The sequence below is a fragment of the Cynocephalus volans genome, chromosome 9 (assembly GCF_027409185.1).
Source record: "Cynocephalus volans isolate mCynVol1 chromosome 9, mCynVol1.pri, whole genome shotgun sequence".
Lineage (NCBI taxonomy): Eukaryota > Metazoa > Chordata > Mammalia > Dermoptera > Cynocephalidae > Cynocephalus > Cynocephalus volans.
In genome coordinates, this window is record NC_084468.1 from 6,917,229 (window position 1) to 6,942,338 (window position 25,110).

At 55.6% G+C, this 25,110-nt stretch overlaps 1 protein-coding gene across 1 annotated transcript; it reads right to left on the bottom strand.

Annotated features, from left to right (window-relative positions):
- Positions 1–16,492: 16,492 nt before the first annotated feature.
- MSX1 (msh homeobox 1) lies at positions 16,493–19,663 on the bottom strand. The gene is made up of 2 exons (XM_063108720.1): positions 19,195–19,663; positions 16,493–16,935 (listed from the first exon to the last, which is right to left on the bottom strand). The coding sequence occupies exons 1-2, from the start codon at positions 19,661–19,663 to the stop codon at positions 16,493–16,495; spliced, it is 912 nt and encodes a 303-aa protein (XP_062964790.1).
- Between the last annotated feature and the right edge of the window lie 5,447 nt (positions 19,664–25,110).

Genomic DNA, 25,110 nt, shown 5'->3' on the forward strand with positions numbered 1-25,110 from the left:
CTACAGAAACTGTCATTCACACTGCCCCAAAGAAATGGACAGATAGCTACTTTCTTGCCTGACCAGGTAGCCCACTGTCCACAAGCCCAGCCCATGCCATGGAACTCTAGTTCTACTGTTCTGTGCAAAGACATGAAAGAGGAAGATGAAAGCAAAACAGGAACTTGGAGAAAAGAGAGACAATAAAGCAACTAGAAGAAACTTTTAAAAAAATGTATAATTCCAAGCCTCAGAGCAATAAAATACTGCATCTGTGAAAGAACAGGATGCTATAATAAAGGGGGCATTTAGAGAATGTGAAAGTTCTTAAATATCACAGATTTGAGAGCAGAAATGAAAGCATCAAAGAAAAGAATAAAAGATAAAGCAGAGGAAATCTCCTAGACTCGAACATAGGAGAAAAGAGATTTACTAAGGGTTTTCTTAGTTGAAGGATCTAACTAAGCAGTCTAACATCCACATAATGAGATATAATAGGAATTCTGAAGAAAAGATAAGATCCAATGAACAATTCAGGGTACTATCTTACAATTAAAGGCCAAGGGCTTCCAGATGGAAAAGATTCATCTGGGTTCAGTACAAACAATACAAAAAGAACCACACCAAGATACGTGATGAAATTCCCGAGCAACAGAATGAAGAAAAGATCCCAAAGGCTACAGAGAGAGACAATAGGAATCAGAATGACACCAGACTACCAATAGCTAGAAGCAAGATCACAGAGAAATGGTTCCAAGGTCGGAGGACCTACAGTTCTACACTCAGTCCACTATCACTGAAATGCAAGAGTTAATGAAGACAGTCTCAGACATGCACAATTTTGAAAATTTTACCTCCCATGCAGACTGTCTCAGGAAGCTATTGAAAGAGATGATCTACTAAGCAAAAGGAAGGTGTGAAACCCAGGAAATCAGTTATCCAACCAAGGAAAGGAACAAAAATGACTTTTCTGCAGATGATGGGGAAGGGAAATTCAAGGTTGACAGCTGGGCAGTGGCCTTGAGGACAACCGGTGTTAGGTGGGTAATGTTCTCCAGCAGAAATGACTCCAATGGGGTAGAATGGAACCAGGAGATTACCTGGTGAGTGCAAATTTGGCCAGAAGAGTTCTCCTTTTCTGAGACAGTGAGGAGATTGATTAACAGCAGGCACATAGGAAACTAAGTAAAACATAAAGGCAATTATCAACTCCAAAAAAAAAAAAAAGGTAATACAAAACAGGATATGTAATTAAAGTTAGCATATTACGTGGCACGACTGTGAATACTATTTATGTGCTCATAATAGTAAATACAGAATATTGGTTTAACAAAAACATGGCACTCTAATTAGACTGGTGAGGTGGTAATTAGGGAAAGCAATGTAAAAGTAAATCATTTTTGTAGTAGGAAGTCCTTTGATAATATTACGAGAAAATCAAGGAGTATCAGTGTAGAGATGTTATTTAGAAAGAGGTAAGAAAATGCCAGAAGAAATAACTAAACGTTGAAAATGGTTGTATCTGGGGAAAAGATTGGCAGTGGGCAGGGGCAGGGTGAGGGTTGCTGTATTCCATTAAAAGCCTTTTAGAATTATTTGACCTTTAAAACTGTGTATGACTTCTTCAATAAAAAAGTCAAAATTAATTTTACAAACAACTTTTAAAAATGGATCACCTTGGGGAGAGGAGTAGAACTATGATCTGTATGCTTATGTATCCCTTGTTTATTTTACAGTGGAAATGCATTTAAATACGGCTTATATTAAAACAGAAATTAATTTTTTAATTGTTTAAAAAAAAAACGATGCCAAATTTGAACCCGGGACTCTGTCTGTGAGGATAAGGCTGGCATCTGAGGACAGTGGGCAAGGAACTTGGACCAGCAGGACATGTACTCAGACCAACGGGGAGGGGTGTGGGGGGAGGAATTCCCAGCTGGGAGAGGACATGGAATATGCAGCTCAAAACAAGAAACCCACACAGAGATTTTGGTTTGAAGCTTTGGAAAACATTTGTTTTTGTTCCTCGTAAAAAATGGATGACGAACAAAATTATTTGAAATGAGATTTTAACAAGAAAAAAACTCATAACATTTCATTAGCATTCTCTTACCAGCCCATTGTTAACAAGTCCAAGCACTGATTTTAAGAGTTTCTGTTTCTTTATGACCTCCAGTGAAAGCCATCAACACCAGAAAAGGGTTTGGAGTTTGTTTGTTTGTGGGTTGCTTTTTTTTTTTTTTTTTAACATTCTTTCTACTTCCTCTAAGTGTTTTACTTGATTTATATATTTGTGACCACTTTCCAGAGTGCTTTCAGAGCGTATTTATGTGTTAAAAAGGCACTTAGAACAAGCCTCAAGCTCGGTGTGAGTGGACGGAAGCATGTGCTTTAGAGTCACACGGAGCTTAATCTGAATTCCAAATACTGGTTCATTAAATATGGGATCTTCATCAACTGACTCACCCACCCTGGGCCTCAGTATTCCCTAAAAAAACAAAGAGAGGGATGTGGACGTGAATATTAAATTAAGGAACAGTCCTGAAGAACCTACTCGATGCTCAGCAAACAGAAATTACTCTTTCTTTTCCCCAACCCCAAACATAGAAAAGTACTCAGATGCTAATGACTTAAATGTCTCTGACCATAATCACATTCACATTGAATTTCCTACATTCACCTGCCTTCTGAGCACTTCTTGAAAATCCTTGTCCATAACTATCCCAGGGACTGTCAGTGAGAGCTCCCATGAGAGCCTGAGAGTTCCCTGGCTGTGCTCCGACCTGGGACTCGCAGTAAAACAGGGCCCACTCCCTGTTATATCTTAGAGCTCCAACTTATCCAAGTCATGGGGAAAAAAAAAAATCCATCCATCATAACGCAATAGGCAGATGCTAGGAAAAGCAGTTCAGTGTGCAGATGTGACCAGAATATACTGGGGGTTGAGGGGTCCAAACATCTGGTTGTAATTCTGGCCCATTCCTCACTGTGCAACTGTGGGCAAATCTCTCAACCTTCTTTGGACATGGTTTCCTCATCTGGCAAAAGGAAATCATACCCTCCGCTTTGTCAACCTCACTGATTTGTGGTGAGGGTCTACAAGATGAATATCTCTCTCATATTGTGGATATATCTATGTGTCTTTTCTCCTAGTACTTCCCACCCCTCTTTTCTCTCCCAACCCAGCTGAGGTTGGGTAGGAGTCGGAGGACAGGGAAGGGCAGAAGCCTCCAGGACTCCAGCTCCTGAATCCCAAGAGCCTGTGATGGCTTATTGAGCCTGACTAAGTCCCCAGCGCTATTCCAAGCACATCATGAATTGATTCCTTAAATCTTCATAACAATCCTGTGAGGCAGCAATCATTGTAACTCCCATTATGCAGATGAAAAGGCTGATAACTTAGAGAAGTTTAAAAAAAAATAAACCTGCCCAAAGTCACATGACCAGTTAGTTAGAGGCCAGGATTTGAACCCAAGCTTCCTGGCTCCAGAGGCCCCAGACTCAGTCAATTCCTGTGTCTATGCTTCCTCTTACACCAAAAAACTTAAGCCTTTAGGAAAACGTAGAGAACTTTTCAAAACGGAAAGAAAAGAAGGGGATTCTCAGGTCTGCACAAACTCTAAGAGCACCAGAGGGGAGGTGGTGTTCAGACTCCTGACTGCTTGGTTTCTTGTAGGGACTGAATTAGGAATCACGTGTCCCAGCTTATGGAAGTCCTCCAAGAAGGGCACTCCCACTTGCCACTGCCCTGGAAGCCCTGTCCCCCAGCCTGTCCCTCCTTCGATCTTGAGGTGTCCTGCATGTACTGTGGCTAGGTATGTAGAAAGACACCCGTGGAGCTGCACACCCACATGGAAATGAGGGCCGCCTTTTTCTCCTTTACCAGGTTCCCCCAAATCCGGGTTTCCTGGGGCTTCCTCAGTGGGCAGCAGTAAGGACAGGGACCCAGCGCTGGGCTCAGTGCTCAGCGCTCAGCGGGGCCTGGTTTGCCATCCAGTGGCTTCGCCGGGACCTGCGGGGCCTGGAGCCACTCACAGCACCTCCCCGAGCCTCGGGCTCCTTCTGTGTAGAATGAGGACAATAATCCTTCATGTAATTAACAAATATCAAAGTCCTACTGTGTGCTGGGCCCTGTTCTAGGTGTTGGGGAGATCTAGGAACCACATAGACAGAGCTGCTGTCCTCACGGAGCTGGGGGTCTAATGAGGCAGAGACAGAGAATAAAGAAGCATGAGAGCATGTCCTCTACACCAGGTGGTGGTCTACAGGAAGAACAGCAAAGCAAGGTGAGGAGTAGCCAAGAAGAATGACATCGGTGCAATTTTAAGACAAGGAGGACAGGAAAGGCTTCCCTGAGACACTAGAGCAAACTGGCGAGATGGAGAGAAAGCGGGAGGGAGAAATGCACACAGACAGCCAGGAGACATCATTCCAGGCAGAAGGGACAGCAAGTACAAAGGCCCTGAGGCCACATGTGCTGTGCTTGAGAGACAGCCAGTGACTGGAAAGGGCATCGCAGCCAGGGGACCAGATGCTGCAGAGGCTGTGGGTGGGGTAAGGACACTGAAGGATGGTGAGCATTTAGCAAAAGAAAAGACTTGGGAGGGAGAGAGAGAGAATGGAGCACAGCCAGACGTGGCTTCAAGCTGCAGCTCCTGCATTTAATAGCCATGTGACCTCAGAGAAGTTCCCTACCCTTTCTGAGCCTCTGTTTCTCTGTCTGTATAATGGGGTGTCAAGAAAAGACACTGCAGCTCAGCTCCCTCTGTGTGACCTGTCTTCACTGAGCTTGGCTTTCCTTCTCATAAGAGGATTAATAATGGTTCCATGTGCAGAGGTGATCTTATGTTCAAGGTGATTATTAAATAGCATAATGTACATTAAGCCCTCTCTCAGCAGTCTTACTTATGAAGATGATTACTTCACCTGTATTTGTGTAATCTTTAATTGATATCTGTCTCCCCCCTCCCCAGACTCTGGGCTCCATAAGGGCACAGACCCTGTCTTTGTCCCTCCTTGCCAGTGTGTTCCCAGCACTAGGCCAGATCCTTGCAAATAATTAGTGCTCAATAATTGATGGTGCTCATTATGGGCAGGATAAGTGCTAAATGAGTAGATGGATAAATGGATGGACTAAATGTTTCCCGAGGGAGTCAATGCCCCATTCCTGGAAACACACAGGAAGCACAGGAGAAGATGCTGGCTTCATTCATTCATTCAACAAATGTTGCTTGGCTACCCACGGTGCACCAGCCCCCGTGAATGCACCAGCATCACAGCAATGAGTGAACCTGGCGAAGCCCCTGCTTACATTCCAATGGGGCAAAACCAGACAGGGAACACGCAGATGGTGTGTGGGGTGCTGAGTGCTGGGAGGAAAAAGGCAGTAAGGCAGGGAGGCTACCGAAGGACCGGGTGTGATCTCTGAAAAGTGCAAATTAAGAGGTGCTGAGATGATTCTCTTCAAGAATCTGGGAAGAAGATTCAGGTTGGGGGATTCCAGAATCCCTGGCAGCAGTAGATGCTTTCCTCCTCAATGACTTCAGAAGGAGCTGGCAAGGGGGTCTCCTCTCTGTGGATTTGTGAAGCTAGAGGTTGAAATTGGACCAGATGACCTGGATGTCCTACCCCAACTGCTCTCCCTCCCTGTGTGACCTTGGAACTGTCACCAGCTCTCTCTGGGCCTCAGTTTTCTCCTGGGCCCATCAGGATGTGCATCAGAGACTGCTATGTACCCTTCCAGCTCTCTCATACTAAGCCTGGGGCTTCCAGAGGTCCCACTGCAGATGTCAGCCCTGAGTGGCTGCAGTTCTCACTGGCATTCTGCCAAGAGTGTCTCCTTGTAAAGCTGGGATCTGAAGAGAAGGGAGGTGTCCTACTTTACAAAGACTTGTTGATTAGCTGGGAGGTTGCTAATCAACAACCTCTGGTGGCTCAGCCCTGCAGACCAGTCAGTTCCCTCACCTGCACAGTGGACACAGTGAGAACCTCCCCCCATCTCCTGCTGGAGGATAAAGATGAGGAGAGACAAGTTCTATGAATTGTTTCAAAGCCGAGATGCCCTTTAACAAGACGAGTCATGCCAGCGCCTTCCCATGGCCGAAGGACAGTCACAGCCCTGAAATTCTGCCCGCATCACTGACTGGGGGACTTTGCATTTGCTGGTCCCTGGACTTGGACTTTATTCCATTCAAGTGTACAGACGTCTCCTCCTTAGGGAGGCAACCTCCCCCCATCGCACCTCTCTGTTTTATATGCCACCTGGCTTGGTAGCATTAGTTTTCATCTCACTCTTAGTGTCAGCAGCTCCCACTCTCACCCTGAGCTGCTGCAGGACAGGGACTTTGTCCCAACACAGCACGTCATATGGAGGCCTGCACGATAAATATTGGTTAAATGAACCAGTGTGCCAGGAACCACACTGGCTGCTTTACACCTTCCAACTAAGAAATTATATTAATCATATTTAAGATAAAACAGGAGAAAGGAGAGAAAAGCAAGGGAAAGACATTCAGGGAGGTGTAAAGAAGAGCAACAAGCGGCTCTCCAGCCCCCCATGTGCTACCCCGCCCCTCCCCCAGCCCGGCTGTCATGGGATCAAGGGCTCGCCTTTTGGAAATGGCGGCCACAGCCCAGGCACAGCTCTGTATATCGGGGCCCATGGGGTGCACGTGCCCCAACTCCTCACCCACGAAACCGGTGGGGGTTCTTGGGCCGGGTGGTCCGTTGGCCGGGTCACCTGAATGTGCAGCCCCCACACTGGCCCATTTTACTGCCAGGAGGAGGTGCAGACTTCCACCGGCCTCTCCTCTCGGACCAGCACTTTATGAGGAGCCCAAGCGCTCAGAGAAGGCTGAACGAGGTGCCTCCTGCATCCCTGCCTCTGTGACGCTTCACTCTTGGAGTCCCCTCACCCCAGACGGCTGCGGAGAAAGCATGGGGTGTGGGTTGGGAGTGAGGGCTCGTGGGCATGTCGCTTGACATCCCTGGACTCCAGCTGACCTGTCGGTGAAAGGGAATTAAGGCACTATTTTCTTTGAGAGGCTGCAGTGTGGCTTACGTGAGATAAAGCATGCAAGCCTCCTGGCACCGACTCGGGCCAGAGTGAGCTGTCATTGCCCAGATGCAGCACTTGATTCCCCACTCTGGGCATACTGGGTGCTGCCATAAAAAATTAAAAGCCTGTCAGCCACAGCCTGCACTCAGCTAGCTGGCCGCAGGAGAGGAGATTGACAGATGCACTTGGTGCAAGAATTGAAGCAGGAATAAATTCCCAGGTGCTGGGAGGGGTGGCGAGGAGCGAAGGGGACAACAGGAAGGGAGCTGATTGCAAGATTGGGAAAGACTCTGAGACTCAGGCTCTGCCTCTGTTAAATGGGCACGATAATGACACCTAGGAAACAGAATTAGGACAATCATTCAGATTTCTGAGAGAGGAGTGGTGTCCCCTCTGTGTATCTCACCCCTTCCCTCCAGGGGCCCGCCCTGCACTTGTATAACCTTGACAGCAGCTGGTTAAGTTCTGCTCCCTGTGTGACTGGTGTGCCTTCCTTGGTTGGAATCTGGTCTGGTTGAGACCCTAGGCAACTACCCTCACTTCTCTGAGCAGCAGTCTGCGCACGTGTGCAATGGGGAAATAGTAATCCAACCCATGTCACCTGGCTCTTGTGAGGATTAAATTGTACCTTGCATGTCAAGCATTTGTCACAGGGTCTGATACCCGTACCTGCTCAATCAACATATGGCAATCCCCTTCCTTCACTGGCGCCCAAGCCTCAGTTTCCCAGGTTGCAAGATGGGCAGCCAGCAGGGCTGGCAGCGGACTGAGCTCCCAGAGCTCCCGCCAGGCGCCCGGGTGGCCCACCCAGCTGTCATACAGCTGGGCCGCGGGAGCCGCTCAGGGTGTCAGAGGGAGGGGCAGCCAGCAGAGTTGGAAGCTGCGGTTGGCCCCGGGGCCGTCCACGGAGGACTCGGCCTCACAGCTGAGGCCCAGCTGGCCCCCTGGCTGGAGCAGCCGGGTTCTGGGGACTCCAGGGCCGGAGCAGGGGGCCCAGGCGCGGGCTTTCGAGTCCTAGCGAGCCCCTGAGGGACGAGAAAGATCTCTGGGTCCTGGAGCCCCTTTCACTCTGCAAAGTTTCTCCCAAAACCCTCTCGGACTTTAGCGGGGGAGGGGGGGGCGGAGAGAGAGAACGTAAAGGAGAGGGTGCTCACCGAGGAAAAGGCACCGCTCAGGCCATCACCCTGGTCCAGGCCACCGTCCCTTCCCCTCTAACTACAGCCTCCTACCCCGCCTCCATCTTTCTCCTCACGGGGGCCTCCCCGAGCTTCATAGAACGCAAAGCGACCCTCAGGCCGCCTGTTCCACACTCGCCAGAGGCCAGTTCCAGCTGCACGGGTCTCCTTCTGCCTTCGGGCCTTTGCACTTGCCCGCAAAGCCTACAGGAAATGTCTCTTGGCTCTTCTTTGAACTCCCAGCCCGGTCCTCACGCTTTGACCACCCTGCGGACAATAAGCTCCGATCGTGCTTCCGATCAGCTCCTGTTACTTTCTCCCTCGGGAGCAGTCGTCACTACCCGAAATTCGCATTTATTTGTTAGCGCGTTGGTCTTGTTCAGTACCGTTGAATGAATTAACGAAAATCGGGGAGCCCGACTCTGCCCAGACTTTCTGCGAGACCTTGGTCAAGTCGCACAACCCCTTCAAGCCTCAGTTCTTCATCAGAAAAAGAGGAAGTTGGCCCATTGGTGGCAGTGGCGCATCTGTCAGGCACCGTCCAGAACAGCTTCTCCAAGTCTGACGTCGATTTAGGGACGCACCCAGCACCCAGAGCGAGGCAAACCTGGGCAGCCTTGACCATGGCGGGAGGGGGATTCTGCCAAGCGCAGGAACAGGCTCCAGCCTGGGCATTGAAGTCTCCCAGTCACCTGGTGGGCACTTGGATGTGTCTCTGCGTTCGTGCGCAGGCAGCGGCGGAGGTCGACGGGAATACAGACCAGGTCTCAGACACCTGTGCGATCTCTGGCAAGTCTCTGTACCTCGGCTTCCTCACCTGTCATACAGGTTAATAAGGGTGCCTGCGCCAGACGGAGAAGGCTAAAAGAGGTGTCTGAATTCTAGGTCGACAATGGCACACAGACAACGGTCTTCCACCCTTCCTGTCACCGTCCAAAAACGAGAGCATCCCTCCGCTCCCACCCCGTTCGTCCCTCCAGCTTCGGGGTCCCCCCCCCCACGCCCTCGGAGGATCAGAGCACAAGGATTTCCATTCGCGCCACGGGACCGCCGAGGCGGCCGTCCTGCCATTCTCATCGCGCGCTCCGGGACGTGACCCCATTCCGCGGGCCAGGAAACTGAGGTTTAGAGAGGCTGGGTGGCAGCGCCCAGCAAAGGCTGACTGGGTCGGAAGCTGTGCTGAGGCCCTCGCTAGCTGTGTGGTTTCACCTGAGCCATTCAACTCTCTGTGCCTCGGTTTCCTCCTCTGCGAAGGGGGGATAACAACGGTGCGCGTCCACCTGGTAGTGAGGATTCGTTGGCACAATCCGCGCGGAGGATTTGGAAAGGTCCTGGCACGCGCGCGGGTTCAATGCACAGCTGCAGTCACACTAGGGGCAACGACCGTGACGACGCTCCCGCCACCACCACCAAACTGGGAACGCGGGTGCTGATGTAACAGCCCGCGGAGAGCCCTTTCCATTCCACTCTCTCAAACACGGCCAGGGGTCGTTATTATGCCCATTTGCCAGAGATGGAGCCCGCCCGAGTCTCGGCAAACCTGGGGGGGCTGGGGGCAGAAACCGGTGGGGACGTGTCCAAGATCTCTACGTGCGCAAACATGCGCTTCCAGTCGGTGTGGCTGTGACGCCGATCGTCCAGCTGCCCCTGGGCGGGGTCACTGGAGAGAAAACGGAGGTACTCTTTTAAAAGTAGGGACAGCTCATCCGAACGGCGACAAAGAGGCAGAGCGCTATGGCGGGGTGGCGGGGAGAGGCGGTTCGGAAAGTGCCAAGCGGGCGAGACAGGGAAGTGGCCCAGGAAAGGGAGGCTTCGGGGCAGCGCAGATCCTCCTGCCTTTCTGCCAGCACCGCAGACTCCGCCTGCGGCTCCCTGAGCGCCAGCGAGCGCACACACGCGCACAGCCGGGCAGCGCTGCGCCCGAGACCCCCAGCCGGGTCGCAGCCCCTGGAGTCTGTCAAAGCCTGCACCCCGCTGGTGGGGGAGGAGGCAGCCACAGCCGTCCCACACCTGCGGGCTCGGGTCCAACCACAGTCTGTGGAACCGGCAGCAAAGGCCTCCAGGCGGGGTCGCGGGTCGGGGGTCCTTCCTTCACTCTGCCCCCAATCGGACCCCGAATTAAGGGCAGGCCTTTGAATTGGCGTTTAAACTACCGCCAACGACAGGTCTTTATTGCACCGCCACTGTGGTGCGCCAGGTCCTGCGAGCACGGCATCAGGAGAAGGTTCCAAAGCCTTGGAGAGACAAAATAATTTGCTAGAGTCATCATCCAGAGCAGGATAGATCTAGATTGGAGACCCACTATGAGTTGTCAGCCTGGCCCTGACTCTTTGGGAGCCTCCGAGGAGGTACAGACACAAGCCTCCGCCGTCCTTTGAAATTCGTCTCTTTTAAGTACTCATAACCAGCGTTTATTGTGGGCAGTGCCAAGCATCCCACAGAGCAGTTTACTTTATTCCCATAACAATAGGAAGAAACTGTTACTACAGTTTCACACTTCATATATGGAGAAAGTGAGGCTCAGAAAAGTTAAGTAACTTGTCCAAGGTCACACAGCTAGTAAGTACTCAAACCAGGATACATACGCAGATGAACTGACTCCAGGCAGGCGACCTGACACCACCCTAAGCCGTGATCTGGTGGCTGCTTCTTGAAACATCTCCTTCTGCATCAGACCATCTGTCCATCTGGGAGGCTGGATGGACATTTCAGATCCTGGCCCTGGGTTTGGACCGAGAACGAGCAGGGCATTGGGTCTGATTCCAAGCAAGGCATTCCGAGACCCTTGGCCTAGGCAGGAGAAGACGGTGTGCAGGACGAAGCGGGGGTCCCAGAGAAGGGGGCCAGGAGGGCTGAAGAGAGCTGAGGTCACCGCACTGTTCAGCGTTCCCCCAGGCGGTTCTGGAGGCCTCGCAGTAAAAGCTCTGAGTCCTGGGATTGACCCCACACATTGAACAGAGTCCACAACCCTCCATGTCCTTCTGCACTCAGCGTATCTCCCCGCACCCCTACCCTGGCCGCTCTGAGCTGTGCTCCTGCCTCCTCGGTTGGGCTCCCCCTGGCTTTGCTCCTGCTCTCCCTGGGGTCTCTGATCTGTGTTTGCAGGTCTGTCAGCACATCACTTCTAGGATTTATCTCTCCTCATCTGTGTCTATCTCTGGGTCCGCCTTCCCTTCCCCCTAAGCTTATGTGTGTCCGTTGGTGTCACCAGGTCCTAGGTCTCAGAACTCCCGTAGGGACACTGGAGGGTGGCCTTGAGGGTGTATGTTTGTCTCTATAAACTAGGACTGTGTGTGTAGGGATGTGTGTATTGATTGTGCGTATTGGTTGTGTGTTGGTGGAGTGTGGGTGTTTCGTGTGTACAGTGTCTGTAGCATATGTTGGTTGTGTGTTTGTGTTGGTGGTATGTGTTGGTAGTATGGATATGTGTGTTTTGTATTTGTTGGCAGTGTGTGTATAGGCTGGGTGTGTGTGGTTGGTGATGTATGCTGGTTTTGTGTGTGTGGTATGTGTTGGTTGGACATGTGGGTTGGGTGTCTGTGTGTGGGGGTTGTACATGTGTTGCATGTGTTGGTTTTGTGTGCAATGTGTGTTTGTTGCGGTGTATGTTGATGTGTTGTGTTGGCGATGTGTGGTGGTCGTGTGCGTATGCACTTGCAGACTTTGTCACGGAGGGAGCCAAGTCCAGCGTCAGGCACCAGGGACGACAACGAGCCGGGGCTGTAGAGAGCGGGGCTGTGGGCGTGCGCGGCCGCGGGAGGGCGCTGTGGACGAGGCAGGCCCTAGTGAAGGGAGGGTCCTCCCAGGCCTGGGCAGGGGGCGGTGTGGTGTGCGCCGCGGGAGAGGGGACTGTCGAACGGAGCCGAAGCAATTCCGCGACTCTAGGGTGGCGGCTTCGGGGTTCTCTGGAGAGTGGGCACTCGGTGGTGCCAGTCGGGGGTCAGGTCGGGTGCCGGAGGGCCGGCGTCGGGGCCGGGCCGGAGGACAGCCCCGGCTGTGCGGCGGTGCGAGCGGCAGGGAGGGCGGGACAGAGCCTGGGAGGCCGCCGGCCCCGGGGGCCCGGCCAGGCAGGCGCCAGCCGCCGAGTTGAAAGGCAGCCGCGGCCTCTCCTCGCCGCTTCTCATTGCGCCCCCAAGGGCTGCAGGCGGGGCGCAGGCTTGGAGAGGGCTGCGCTCACCTCGGGGCCTTGGGTCACTAAGGGGGCTCAGCCTTAGGATTTGCACTCGCGGCCCCCATCTGGCCTCCTGCGCGATCTGGGTCTTCAGCCCCGGGGTCGACGATCGGAGAAACGAACCCTAAAACAAGGCGCTCCTCGCGCGAGCTCTCCCGCCCCATCCCGGCCTCGCGGATCCGCCGACCTGCGCCCCGAGCTCGAGGGCGCCCCAGGTCCCCGACAGGCGGGCAGCCCCGTCCCTCACCTGCTTCCACGCCACGGGCCGCTTGGGTCTAGCCAGCGTGGTCAGAAGCTGGGTTTGCAGACTGAGGCTTTGGTTGACTCCCCAACAGAGCGAAAACGCCTCCGCCGACAGCTTAAGGGCAGGGGCGGCGCCCCTCTCGTGCCTCGGGGGACTCGCTTGCTCGTGGTCAGGGCTCAAAAGTTAGGTTAAAAGCTAAGGCCCGAATCGCCGGCGGCCCGTCTCCCAGCGAGCCCATCAGGCGCTAGGCGGCCCTCAACGAGACGGAGATGGGCAGTGCGGGGAAAGCGTGGATCCCCGAGCAGAATCGGTGTTCGAATCTCTGCTCTGTCCCTGACTAGCTGTGTGACCGTGGGAAACCCACTTCACCTCTCTGGGCCGCATCCTGCGGCTGTACAGATCTCCCAGGTGGTGGGGAGGCGCGGAGCGGGCGGCGTGGCGGGAGCGCCCGGCACACAGTAGGCTCTCAGTGCGGCGCCTTCTCCAGCACAGCCACCCAGCACGGTAGGTGGCGACTCGGCGCGATCGAGCCGGTGCCGGAGAATGAAACTGATCCGTAAAGGACCAGGGCCCAGAGCCCCGTGCCCTCGAAGCCCTCGCTGGACGAGCCAGGGAGCGGAGGTGGAAGGACCGCAGGGGAAGAGAGGCAGTGTCCTGGCCCCGCCGTCAATCCCCGCCGGACCGGGCTGAACGTGGCTCACGGTCTTCGCTCCACACCAGCGCGCTGCTCCCATCCAGCAAACACTTATTGAGCGCTTTCTGTGTGCACGCCCTGTCGGCCAAGGGACTGCGGAAACAAAATGGGGGCAAAAGAAGACGAAAAGAAACAAAAATGAGGGGAAATGAGGGACCCGTTGGTGGAAGGAAACACTGACCCGAGGCCGGCAGCCAGAGGCGGTGGCGCGCGCGGGCTGGGGTCCGACGGCGACGGCCCCTTTCACCCGGGCTGGGGTTGGGGGTTGGGGGGCGGGGGGCGGGGAGGCGCGCCCGCCTCGCCTGCAGCTACCGCCTCGCTGGAGCCCTGGCGCGTCTGCAGAGAGCGAGCCGTTGCTCATTACGGCAATTATGTTGCTCTAAATTTGCCTCGACCCTAAATTGCCAAACTCTGAGGAGCCAGGAGGCCTGGGAGCCGGGCCTGAGGAGACACTCGATCCCACCCCGCCATTCCTCTATCCTGGACGCGTGTGGAAAGGACTCCAGTGCTGAGGACGCACCGTGTGAGCTGAGAAAACTCCGATCTACCTGGCATTCCCTGGGAGCCCTCCCCAGCAGAGAGGCTCGTTAACACTCCCCAAAATCCTGGCCCGGGGTGTGGGGCAGGAAGAGGATTCCCAGGCCCATTTCACAGATAAGAAAACGGAGGTACAGAGAGATGACATGATCTTCCCTACCCAAGGTCAGGCAGTTAGTAGGTGTCAGACTTGAACCACATTGTACGAGATCGTGGGCTTATGTGGCTTCAAGTTCAACACTATCCCCACTACAGGAGAGTGGCCAGTGGTGTTCCAGGAAGGAACCCAGAAAATTTGTAGGAATCATAGTGTCCTGAGCGCCATCATCCATGGGTTGCTTAACTTATAGAGAAAAAGAAGAAGAAAAAAAAAATCCTTTCTGCCTCTGGAAAAAGCAGGGACGCACCTCAGCCCTCAAGTGCCTTTAAAGTGCCATGTGGACATGGGAGTCTGAGACCTTTTTAGGTGTAACTCCTCTCTCTTGGGGAAGAAGAGGGTTCTGGCCAAACCCAAGTTCTGTCTGTGCCTCTGGAAGACACAGGGCCGAGGGCCACCGCCTTGGGGCAACTCCAGACCTTCCAATGTGGCAGAACTGACTTCACTGCCCAGCAAGTTTTTCTTTCTCCTCTTAGGGAGGGAGGTTGTGGCAAGTTCAGACTACAGTCCCAAACCAGGGAGACAGAACCTTTACCTGAGCTTCCAGGGCTGGAGGATCCTAGGCCCACGGTACCCCGGAACTTGCCTGACACCAGCGCGGAGCCTGCCCGGGGTGCCTGTGCGCAACCCTGGGCTCTCTTGGAATTCTTAGGCCGGCCTCCACCCTTGGGGCTAGAAACCGCGCACTGGCTCTGAACTCTTGTCTCTCTGGTCTCCGTCTGGGGAAAAGTCCATCCCTCCCTAAATCCGATGCCAGGTACTTCGGATTCTAACAACCCTTGGTCTACTGGCTTCCCCTCTTAACGGCTTTCAGAAAAGGCTGTGGGGGCTGTCCTGCATGCAATTTGGAGGCACGGGTGGGCCACCGCCGAACTGAAGCTAGGGGAGAAGGGTGCACAGATCTGGTGAAAAGCCATGGTCCGCAACACGAAAAAGAACAGAGCTGTGCCTGGAACATGACAGGCTTTATTTAATATGGAGTCATTTTCTGCCTTCAATATCCTTGCAGAATTCCTCCCGAAGACTGAACTCAGCACATGTTCAAATATATTCTCCCGGAAGCCTGAACTTCACTACTACGTAAAAGAAAAACCAAGTTTGTGAGGGTTTGGAAATGGGGCTCCTGCAAAGGACTCTGCAAGGGGAGAGTGTGTGGGCACCCTGGGTTTTCTGTAAACTTTGTTGTTGTTTTAGGGATCGTAATAGAATGTGAAGACACTCGTGTTCTGGCAGCTCAAAATTAGTTCCACAAACCGCGTCTACACTGGCAGAGATGTAAAGAAGCAAAACAATCGCTTCCATCCCCCACCTGACCTCCTGTGGGAAAAACAGGTTTGCGGGGGTGGGTGTAGGGTGGGCATTGTCTGGGTTAGCTGTCTACAGTCATCAAACCATTTCGGCGATTCGCTTTGTTTTCATAGACAGGTTAAAAGGGGAGAAAAAAGAAAGAGTCGGTTATGGGTCGCCTGAGCAAGTGTCGATTTCAGCTTAAAGTGAATTGGAAAATTGAGCCTAATTATCCTAGGTAATTGCTTCAGTTCTCCACTTGACTTTGCTAACGCAGATCTGTCCTGTGTGTTCAAAAAGACACCTCCCTCTGTCCCTACATATCCTGTTGTCACTTATGAAAGTTGCTGGTGTAAAACTACCGTCAAACTGAAAAAGCAATTGTATATGTGAGGAGATGGCAAGAAGTAAAATTAGAATAAAAGACTAAATCAGTAAAAGAGATCATTTCTTGTAGCTTAAAATTAATTTATTTAACAAATATAGCTATAATATAAATGATAATAAAATTTCAAATATACAGTATATTACATAGTACACACAATCCCTTCCAAAGGGATGCTTGAGAGCCACGCAAATGTACTGTTAAATAGGAACAGATTTTTTTTTACAACTTTTTTCTGCTACTGGTAAGAGAGAGGTCCCTTCAACCTACCTTCACAATGCATCTGTGTATCCCCTGCCCCCAAAAGCAAATGTTTTGCCGTTGAAGTTTTCTTAAGTTTTCCAGTAGAAGAAGCTGGGATCCATCTTCCCGGGCATGCTGGTCTCCTTCTCTCAGACTGTTCTCATTTCCACAATCATCAGACGCTAATTTCTCTGTGCTTTTTCTGCCTGGTACCAAGACAGGGAGCAGCTACGCAGAAGGTGTGGCCTCTAGTCCTGTTGCGCCACACATTCTGCTGGGGATCTTGGATAAATCTCTTTACCTCTCTGGCCTCAGTTTTCCCATCTGTAACTCGAGGGCGTAGATCTAGATTCTAGGAGTGCTAAGGGACCCTTCCAACCACTTTTTGGGAGGGGATCAGACTTCGGAGAGTGAACTCAGGGAGCAACCGAGAAGAAGCCCGAGCATTGTGGGGGTTAAAGAGAAGGCCCAGGCGGTGCCGAGCAGGAGAGTGCGTCAGGGCGCTGCTCCTGCTGCTTACAGAAGATGGGGCTGGCACCACAGGTGGGCGACCCTGGGACTCTCTATGTCAGGTGGTACATGCTGTAGCCTACATGGGCCGTGTAGAGTCCCACGGGCGCCACGGGCAGTGTGGCGCGCTGGAAAGGGCCAGAGGCACCGTAGAGCGAGGCGCCCGCCGCGGCCGCTACAGCTGCGGGGCCACCGAGAGGAAAAGAAAGGCCGAAGGCAGCCGGGGGCAGCATGGGCTTGGCAGCCATCTTCAGCTTTTCCAGCTCTGCCTCCTGCAGTCTCTTGGCCTTGGCGCGGCGGTTCTGGAACCAGATCTTCACCTGCGTCTCGGTGAGGCTGAGCGAGCTGGAGAACTCGGCGCGCTCGGCGATGGACAGGTACTGCTTCTGGCGGAACTTGCGCTCGAGCGCCAGCAGCTGCGCGGTGGTAAAGGGCGTCCGCGGCTTTCGATTGGTCTTGTGCTTGCGCAGGGTGCAGGCCGGGGGGCTCAGCCGCCCTAGGGGGCCAAGAGAGAAAAAAGCAGGGGGTTAAGAGGGAGGTGCTGGAGCTAATCGGCCCTTAAGGTAGTAGTAACAGTCAATTACAATACCAGCTATTGATTTTCACCAATCGCCTTGGTTCCAGGCACTTTGCAGCCAGGCACTTGGAAAACATTTGCCCCAATTCCCACGCAACCCCGCAAAGAAGTTCTTGTCTACATTTTGCAAATGAGTAAACTGAGACTCCAAGTGAAACATCCCCATGTGCAAGGCCCAAGCAGTTGGAAAGAGGTGGAGCCGCCTTTATGCTGGATGGCTGCTGAGGAAGGCCTTCCACGGTGAAACCTCCTCCCCGCGCACAGAGGGAGAGTGGATGTTAACAGGGAGGTTGAAACACGCAGTGAGAGGCCCTGCGCCCAGATCAAGGTCACATTTAGTTTTGTGAGTTGGCCAAACATTTATCTGTGCCCACCAAGTGCTCAGCGCTGGGCTAGACCGTTGTGTGGCTTAGAATCCAGATGTCCAAATTCCACGCCCTTTCCTACAAGATTCCAGGGGCAGTCCCGGCACAACGGTGCTGGTGCAACAGCGACCGTCATGGAGGCTGCACTGCGACCAACTCTTAAGTACATAAAGTGCCATTTGGAGCATGGGAGCAGGGGCTGCTTTATTTTAACCGGGCTGCTCCTGATTGTCTCAATTGTCTCCCTGGTTTCTCCCACCCCTGGGGCCTTGGCCCTCCGGCCGCACTCAAACGTGTATGTGCATGTGTAAGGGGTGGGTAAGGAGGATGACGTCTCCTCCACCTGTGGCTTAGTCCACGGAGACTAGAGGTGCCCAGGTGACTTTCTCTTTGGGCTTCAAAATAAACCTCAAGGATGGGCAGTAAGGAAGCACCCCGGTGGAGGGTTAGTGCAGGTCGGGGATTGCGTCCGCTGGGCGCGTCACCCTCTGCCACACCGCGCGCCCCAGCCATATAAAACATGGAACAAATAATTCCCAGGACACCGGGGATCGCAGTGACTTTGGGCTGCCGGGCCTTGACCGGATTCCCAAGTCCTGGAAGGGACGCTTGCCTCTACAGCAGCTTTTCTCTCGAAAGTGAATTCGAATCAAGGATGTTTCACCACGCGGGTTTTGGCGATGCATTTTTCTCGGGCTTAAAAAAAAAAAAAAATCCTTTGGGCTCTCAGGCCACCAGGATGTGAACCAAACGAAATTTCACGTTATCATGCCCCTTCTTCCCCGCTCAAAGTCACTGCGAGTCCGGGAGGCAGTTGTCCCCCGACTCGCTTTCCGCCGGGCCGCCCCAGGGGCGGGTGCCGAAGAGAAACGTCACTGTCTTCAGCAGCGACAGCCCAGCGCTGGGCCACCCTCTCCGGCCATTAGGCTCAGGGAGGGGCTGTCCTTTCAAAGACGCTCAATCCCAGATAAAAATCATTCCTCAGCATCGTGCCATTGAATTCGGGCTGCTATTATGCCGCGCCAAATAATCGGAGGAAACGAGGAAAACTTGGGAATTTCCCGTGTTCCTGAAATATCTCCGAGCGCGCTCGGCGGGCAGAGAGGCCAGAGTGTCGCGGGGCCTTGGAAGTACCCCCGACGCACCGTGGCGGCTGCAGTCGGCATCCGTGGCCCAGCCCGGAGACATCTGGGAGCTTCCCACAGGGCCGGAGGGGGCACCTTCCCGTGGCTGACTTGGTGCCCCGCCCCCGCTCCTGGAACCTGCGCCCCCTCCCCCAGCCACGCATCCTCCCCAGGCACCAAGTCTCCTGCCCAGACTCGAAGGCGGTGTTTGTAAGCGCTTCAGAACCTCTTGGCAAAGAGGCGCTTTAAAGGCAAGGGGGCCCCAGGCCTCCGCTAGGAGAAAGTGAAACTCCGCGCCCAGGGAGGATGTCCGCGCCGCAAGGACACATTCGTCGCGGGTAACGGCGAAGTAACGGGGTTTCAAGTCGGACGGGGGAGCAGGGACTCCCGGGGTCTTTTGGTGGAGGGACAGGAGAGGGTGCCCAGTCACCGGTGTCCTACAAGTGAATTCCCACCCGCAGTGTCGCCGGCCCGAGGCGAGGGGACCTCGAACCCTTTTTCTGGGGAGTAGAGAGGGGCGCAAAACCCGGCCCTTCCGCCAACGGACGCGCGGCACGGGCTCTAGGTGCCCGACTGCAGGTAGCAGCCCTCGGCGACAAGCCGGCGCCGGCGCGAGGGCGGCCTGGCGCCCCCGGGCCCCGCACCACCGCCCGGCCCCCTCCGTCGCCGCCTGGGTTCTGGCTACTCACTCGCCGGGGGCGGGGAGAAGCGGGGGCTCTGCATCCACGGGGTCCTTTCGGGCTTCTCGGGGCTCTCGGCTTTGACGAGCGCATCTTCCGGCAGCTTGAGGAGTCCTCCCACCGAGAAATGGCCGAGCGGCCGCGGCGAGGAGGGCGCGTCCGGGGCGCCCAGCGACCCAGGCCGGGCGCCCAGGGGCTGCGCCGAGCCGCCCGCCGCCTGCGCGCCCTCGGCGGCCGCCAGGGAGCTCTCCTTGGCCCCGGGCTTCCTGTGGTCGGCCATGAGCGCCTCCACGCTGAAGGGCAGGAGCGAAGGGGACACTTTGGGCTTGGCGCCCTCCTCGTCTGCGCCCATGGCGGCTGCCGCGGCCGCAGCGGCGCTGGGGGCCTGGCCCACGCCTCCCGCCGCCGGCTGGCCGAAGGCGGAGTCCTCCACTTTGACACCGAGTGGCAAAGAGGTCATGTCAGCAGCCGGGGCCATGCAGAGCCGGGCCCCCCCTCCAGCCGCAGCAAGTGCCAGCCGCCGGGCATGGGCTTCGGGCGGGCTGGCAGCGTGGCCCGTCTCCGGGAGCGCCCGGAGCCCTGGCCGGTTGGGCCCTCGCGCGCGCGCCGCCCGCCCCGCCCCACAAGGCCAGCTCCTGCGTGCCGGGCCTGGCCCCCGCCGCCGCCGCCGCCGCCGCCGCCGCGCACACCGAGCTCCCGGGCGCACTCGCCGGCTCCGGGTCCGGCCGCCGCTCCCCGGAGAACTTGCTAATAAGGCGAGGCCGGCGCGGCGGCGGCCAATCAGCGCGCGAGGGGCGGGCCCGGAGCGATCCATTGGGCCGCGCTCCTGGGGACTCGCCCGGAGGCGCGCCGGGCCTGGGGGCGCGCAGGGCAGCGCCGGCCCCGGGAGGGCAGAGGAGGGGAGGGGGCGCCCTGGAAACTTTCCTCCGCCCCAAAGCCCTGGAAGCTTCACTCTGCCTGCGTCCCCCTGGGCCTCTGTCGTGCCCTGTTCCTAGGGGACTTTCACTCGTTCTCGCGCCTCTGTTCCCCTCTCCTCCCTGTCCCTTGTCGCCCCTCTTTCCCACTCCTTTTCCCCTCGCCCCCTTGCCTTGTTTCTCTGCTCCACCGCACCTTTTACCTTTCTCTTCACCTTGTTGCTGTTTCTCTCTATCTCCCTCTCACCCATCTGTGTCCCCTTTCTCTACGACAGTAATTCAAGTTGAGGTCATTTCTTACATTTTTTTTTTATTATTATTTAAAAAATACACTCGGGGTCATATATCCTAGCAGAAAGACAGACTAGTAATTTCTTTTTTAAAAACAAACAAACAAACTTCATTTCTTCCTCTGTTTCAATCTTCAAAACTTTATCTGCGGGTAAAAGTGGGCCTTTATCTCTTCTAAAAACTGGGCTAAAGTTCGCCGAAAGAAGCCACGCGTCTGCAGCGCTAGGGATGCAAGAATTCATCGTATTACCCAGAATTTAGAGCCGGTTTCCATACACGATGTGTCCTTTTTCCGCTCTGCAGTCGGGCGGGGGTCGGGGGGTGGGGGGAATTGGTCACAATCCTTAGGCCGGCGACGGGGCCGGCGAAAGAAGTCACCAGATTCTTTTGATATCGAACGTCAACAAAACACCGATCTGGCCTTAACGTGACCTCAGACAATGCGTCCGCGGGAACAATCACGCGCCCCTCTCTCCGGGTCGCCGGTTCCGAGGGCAGGAGCGCATTCGGGAGAGGCCCGGCAGAGAGAGGAAGGTGCCTGGCGGCGGACCCTCGGTGCTGGGCTTGAGAACTTTCATTCTGCCAATTTCGGGGGCACCTTGATTTTATTTGTGCTGCTAAAAAAAGAGGAAAAATGACCTGGGGTGGGGAGACGTAAGATCTATGCAAACGGGGGTGCGGGGCTCGGCCGGTTCCTGTGCCTCCTCTGGATGGCCTTTTGTCCCGGGACCCAGGCGGGCGATTCCCGGGGCCTCGCGGAGGTGATTGGCGGCTCACCGGGACCGACCATTGATGACTGCGGGGTTCTAATCTCCAGGAAACACAAGGGGCTGCCGTGGCCACTTAGGGGTAATTATCCGAGCGGGGAGGGACAGCGAATTCCCTCGCCTTTTAACTGGGCGCAATAAAAGCTGTAGATTAGGGGCGTACAGATTAAGGAAAATAAATTACTAGAGCGGGAACTTTATTACCCGGACGGCGTCCGGGGTCTGGCGGGAGGGGTCGGGCTGCGGACGCCGGAGAGCTCGGCAGCCTCGCCTCGGTCCACAGGCTCCCTAGATGTCAGGGACGCTAAACCCTCGGGGCGACTTCGGGATTCCTGGAGGACGCGAAAGTCACGCCGCCTCTCCAGGTTTCTTAGGGACCCGAGGTTGCAACTCAGGCTCCGGGCAGGGGCTCCAGCGGGTGCCCCAGGGCCCTGCGGAAGTTTGCTCGGGGGTTCAAGGGTGGAAGGCCGTGCGACCCCATTTGACAGCCGAGCCAACTGAGGTTCAGCAAGGCCCGAGGCCGAACGCCCTGCTGGCAGCGCAGCCGCGACGGCCAACTGCTGTCGCTCGCGTGTCTAATGATCTGGCCGGGGCAACCCCCTCCGCGGCCCGTCCGGAATCTCACTCTGCTCTCGGGTTAAAGGAGGGGAGGAAACGGAGGCCTCTCTGCGATTTAGGTCAACATCTCAAAATCGAGTAGTGGGACGAGGCTCGCTTTGTTCCGTCCCCGTCCCCCATCTCAAAATGCTTGGTTCTCGGAACAGAACTTTCTCCCCAGAAAAAGGCACATCCGCAAAACCACGTCACACGCAGCGATGCGGACGACTTCGGGGGCTCTGGACCCGCTTCGAGCCCTCCCGCTGGGAGCCGGTGCTTTAGAGTCGAGCCAGGGGCTGGGAGCCCGAGCGCGGAGCCGCACGGCGCAGAGGGGGCTACCGCGGACGCCCGGCGGTCGCGCACGGCCTGTGCAGCGGGGCCAGCCCTCGGGCCGGGCCGGGGGGGCCGGGCGGCCTGAGAAAGGCCGCGTCGCTAATTGCCGGGATAAACAATCTGTCACGATCCCTCAGCACGCCTAATAGGCAGACGAGGATGTTGTTTTTAGGCGCCAGCGGCGGCCGGATCAAAGGCTGCAGCCGGCGCAGGGGCCCTTGAAGTCGCGCCCCCGCCTCCAGGGAGTGAAATGCCCGGGCCCGCAGCCCCGGGCGCCGCAGCCCGCCCCTCGGCTTCCCGAGCCCGGCCCCGGTCCCCGCCGTATCTTCTTCTGAGGTCCAGCCTGGGTTCGCGTCTGCTCTCGCCCTGCGCGCTGGGTCAGCCGCCTGCAAGCGCTGCAGGGCAAAGAGGGTGCGTCTGCAAAGGAAAGGGGGTTCGGACTCGATTCTGGGTCCGGATAGCGCGGGGCTCTTCCACTGCGAGAAAGGTGTCCGAGGGCCCGGGGAAGGGAGTTTAGAGAAAAGAAATGAAATGTCTGTCGGCCTCCCGGGGCCTGTCGTTCGTTCCCGCGGGAGGAGAGGCACGTGTGTGCGGGCAGGGAGAAGGGGCATTGTCTGCGTTTCTTTTGGTCGAGGCCTTTACCGATTTCCCGGTTCGTGGGTTCAGCGAGCTGACGGGCCGGGGGCTGGGGGGCTGCGCCTGTTATCTCGCCGCCAGCACCAACCCCGAGGCGCTTCTACCCCGGCCTCTCTCGGCCGCTGCGGCCGCTGCAGCCGGGCTGTAATTCATGCCTGGCAAGGGCAGGGCTGGCCCTCGGCAGATAAAGCTCCGGGACCGCCGCCCCGCTCCCATCCCTGCAGACTTCCCTCCCCTCCCCCCTCGTCCCATCTCCCCCCATTGTCCCACATCCTAAAGCACTCTTCCCCCACCCACCCCCGTCCCCCAACAAAACGCCTCTGCACTTCTGATCCCAAAGACGAATTGTCCTGGGTCCACTTTCTGGGCAACTAAACTGTTGGCGGGTTTGGGTTTCCCCCCCCCAAACGTCTGTTTCACGGGGGTGTGCGGTGGCGGGAAAGGGTGGTGGTGTAAATCTTTAGAGGGACCCCGTCCTGAAGATGGTCGTCACTCTACGGGTATTGCCGCACAGACTGGCAGAGCCTGCAGGCTGGGCCCTCGCTTGGGCGTTCGATGTCGCCTTCGTCGGGTTTTTGTTTACGTCCCCTCCCCCTTTTTGCAATGCGTTTTGTGGCCTAGGCCCAGGAACCCCGCGTACATTTTTTTTTTAAAACGTACAGCTCAGTGGGATCCCCCGGCAATTAGCGAGCCCCAAACAGTCCTCTTTAACAGAATGAATGTGCTATGAAAACCGATTACCCGGAACGATTTATTTTGGTGGGAATTCACCAATCGCCAGGAGGGCAGCGGAGGGGGAGAGAGAGGGGCTGTTCGGTCCCGGGGTGGGAGTGGGGGGTCGACTGAGAGACAGAAAGCGACATCACAGGACCTCCCCACCTGCGCACGGGGCCTCCCCACCCCGCCATCTCCAGGCTTCTGGCCTCAGTCACCTAGAACGGAGGGGCTGGGAGTCAATTCCAGAGGATTTTACAGTTTTCCAGAGAACTTCAGGGAGTCTTCAGCTACTGGCTGAAGATCCGGAGCACAGACCCGGAGCAAACCGCTTTCCACTTTCCCCGGACCTGGGCAGAACTTGGGCCTGGGAGTCTTGGTTCCCTTCTCTACCGGGAAGTCAAAATAAAAACTCCTTGTCAAAAACAGCGTTTTCTCCTTCCTGCTAATTCCTCCTCTAAGTGAGCCCACGTTGTGCGGTGGATTCCGCCAGGCCCAGGCAGAACTGAGGGGCTCACCCCACACCCCGGCTTCTCTCCCCTCTCGCTCCGGCCAGGGCTTCCTTGTCACTTTAAATTGGGAATGGGGGTGGGGAGGGACTAGGATCTGCGGAGGAGAGAGCCCCCCGCCCCCTTCAAATGGCCCAAATTAATGCGATCGCGACATGAGGGTGCACTTGGGGAAGATGAAAGCGGAGGCCGGCCGGCTCCTCCTCGAGCTCTATAATTATAGATAATATATCCCATTTCAAAGCAATTAGACCAATCAGGCGTAACGAACCACTTTGCTGCCGACGAATAACAAAGGCGCACGGTTGTTTCAGCCTGGAGATGTCAGGCAGACCCCGAGGCTCCAGGGCCCGAGCAAACGTCTTCCGTCCTGGCTCTGCCCACCCCAGGCTCTGCCTGGCCGGCTGAGGGTCCGTCTCAGTTCCGGCGAGGGCCTGGAGGAGCAGGGGTCTGAAGGGAGCAGGGGACAGAAAACTTTCTTATGCCGAGTGGAGCTGTCAGGCCTCTCATCGGAGCTTCCCAGGCCTTCTCTGATTTACTCCTCTCTATTCTGGGAGATAGGAATTATTACCGCCCACCCCCACCGCCAGTTGAATTAACAAAATCAGAGAGGTTAAGTGTCTTGCTCGGGGTCACACAGCTAGTTAGTTGTGGCGCCTGGATCTGGACGCAGGTGGGTCTGAACCCCCCACCACCCCCTCCCTGGAAATCCACCCTTTCCACCACCCCCTCCCCCAGCAGCCTCTCTCCCGGTGCTTTCAAAACACGAAATGCATCAAAATACAGGACATGCTGGCAGTACGTGGAGGAACCGCCTCCCAGACCCGCCCTCCATCCACGAAATGGGTCCAGCACTTCGGTGCCTTCCCTCCTGCGCCTGGTCTTCCCACCCACCTCCTTCTTGAGAGTCCAGAACACTGTCCAGGTTTTGCATAAATGTATCAAATGTCGAGGATCTCCGGGCTCTCTGAGGAGCAAACAAGACTCCGGCTGTGAGCCCCTTCCCCAGCCGAGGGCCGAGGGCCAATGTTTCCGAGCCTCGGTTTGTCGGCCTGAAAGTGGGAGGAGACGGGCGGGAACCGTGATCACGGGATGCGGGAAAGGCAGAGAAGCCCGGGCCAGAGGCACCGAGCCCCGGAGAGATGGGCAGGGCCCTTCCCATCA